Source organism: Echinococcus granulosus (assembly GCF_000524195.1).
Source record: "Echinococcus granulosus chromosome Unknown EG_S00308, whole genome shotgun sequence".
In the NCBI taxonomy this organism is placed as follows: domain Eukaryota; kingdom Metazoa; phylum Platyhelminthes; class Cestoda; order Cyclophyllidea; family Taeniidae; genus Echinococcus; species Echinococcus granulosus.
In genome coordinates, this window is record NW_020170688.1 from 7,057 (window position 1) to 8,683 (window position 1,627).

At 40.9% G+C, this 1,627-nt stretch overlaps 1 protein-coding gene across 1 annotated transcript in view; it reads right to left on the reverse strand. All coding sequences in view use genetic code 11, as the record gives it.

Annotated features, from left to right (window-relative positions):
* Positions 1 to 447, reverse strand: part of EGR_10941 (hypothetical protein) — a gene marked incomplete at both ends in the record, with an annotated part of 6,341 nt that extends 5,894 nt beyond the window's left edge. Inside the window, one exon of the mRNA XM_024500190.1 lies at positions 373 to 447. Within this exon, the coding sequence (XP_024345393.1) occupies positions 373 to 447 (75 nt within the window). The remainder of the gene's footprint in view (positions 1 to 372) is intronic.
* Between the last annotated feature and the right edge of the window lie 1,180 nt (positions 448 to 1,627).

The following is a 1,627-nucleotide window of genomic DNA, read 5'->3' on the forward strand; positions in this document are numbered from 1 at the left end:
TGGCTACATTCCGAATGGCGAATATCAAGCAGACCGCTGGCTCAAAATCCCTGATGCCAATTTCTTTCAGTGAATGTGTATGTATGCAACACATCCACTTTAGTTTGACCTAAATATACAAATTTGAAACCGATAACTATAAGGAGACTAATTTTCAATGAGCTGTGAGTAGTTGGCATACTAGGGATTGGTGAGTGCCAATATGCCAGTTTCTACTTCCAATCATCGGCAATTTTACGCAAGCACACACAAAATAATTTAAAATGCATAGTAATTTGCATTGCATACAATATTCCTTATGGTCTATAGTTATTAAAACATTGAAGCCTTGTCGAAGAAATGCATGTCTTGGGGATGATAAGTCTTACTTACAGTAAACCTTTGATCACAAATGGGTGCGCAAGGAATACATGTGGAGGCGAAGGGTGACATTCTCAATTCACTCATTGCTCTATTTTGTGCATATAATGATATAGCTTCGAGAATGCATGTCACCTGATGTGTAAATTTTAATATTTGCTTATAATTGGCAGGTTATTTTGTGCCGGTGATTTATTCCAGCACATCTAAAACATAAATTTGTTCTATACTTTAAAGCTACACTTGCGTTATTTTGTGCCCATGGATATCATGGTGGTGCTGTTATTTGTATCTATGCTATATTTGGTACCTACTATGCACAAAAACCGGGATGTCACATTTATGTGGCGGCTGCGGACACAGTGTGGTAGAAACGATGTCAGCAGTTTGTACCCAGTCACATTCACTTCCAAGCCGAATGCTTGCGGCAACATATGTAACCACTCTGCTCCTCCTTTTGCATCTTCTTCTAGTCATTATGAAATGCATCAGCATTTGACTGCTAAGCCCTTCTACGGAGCTTGTTGATCTCAAATATCTCGATCCTTGACACAAGCATGGCGATTTTGGCATCTGCATATAATACGCTACCATGCGGCTTCTACCCGAAAAGGGAAAGTTCAAAGTGCCCACTTGACTTTGGTTTTATGATAGAGTGGCTTCTTGCCATGAAATCATCACTTTGGTCTTCTGAGGCGCATTCGCTGAATGTCATCATCCTTATTCAGCTTTGCCAAAAGTAGGGCTTGAAGTCGGATTTCTCTGTCAAATTGGATCTAACTCCAGTTCCACCTCTGCAGGGACGAAGGGAAAGATAAAGATAAATGAAGCTGCGCTCTATACGCAGGACGTGCAATATAGTAACGAGTTTTCTAATATCCCTTTTAGGCAAATGTCGGGAAGTGTACAGCCCCCACCGGAGGAACGAGATGTGCGTCACCTTCCTTCTCGATAATGCATGTTTGAGGAAAGGTTAACTTGCTTGCTTCGAGCAATGCGTCTTTAACTCTGCCAGAGACATGAATGCTTCTGCCACTATATCTTTATCGCAACCAAGCATACTAACTTATTGCATTAAACAGTGACCAGTTAAAAGTGAGAACCACTTTTCAGAAGTTGTGGGCCATGAAGAGGCAAATTGTTGTGGCATTTTTGGCATCAAACAACATAATTGAAAGAGAAATGCTTGAGTGAACTAAGAGCACCGCCGAGAGAGTCGACAGTCGGATGCAACAAATAATAGGAGGTGAATCCTTTACGTTAGAGA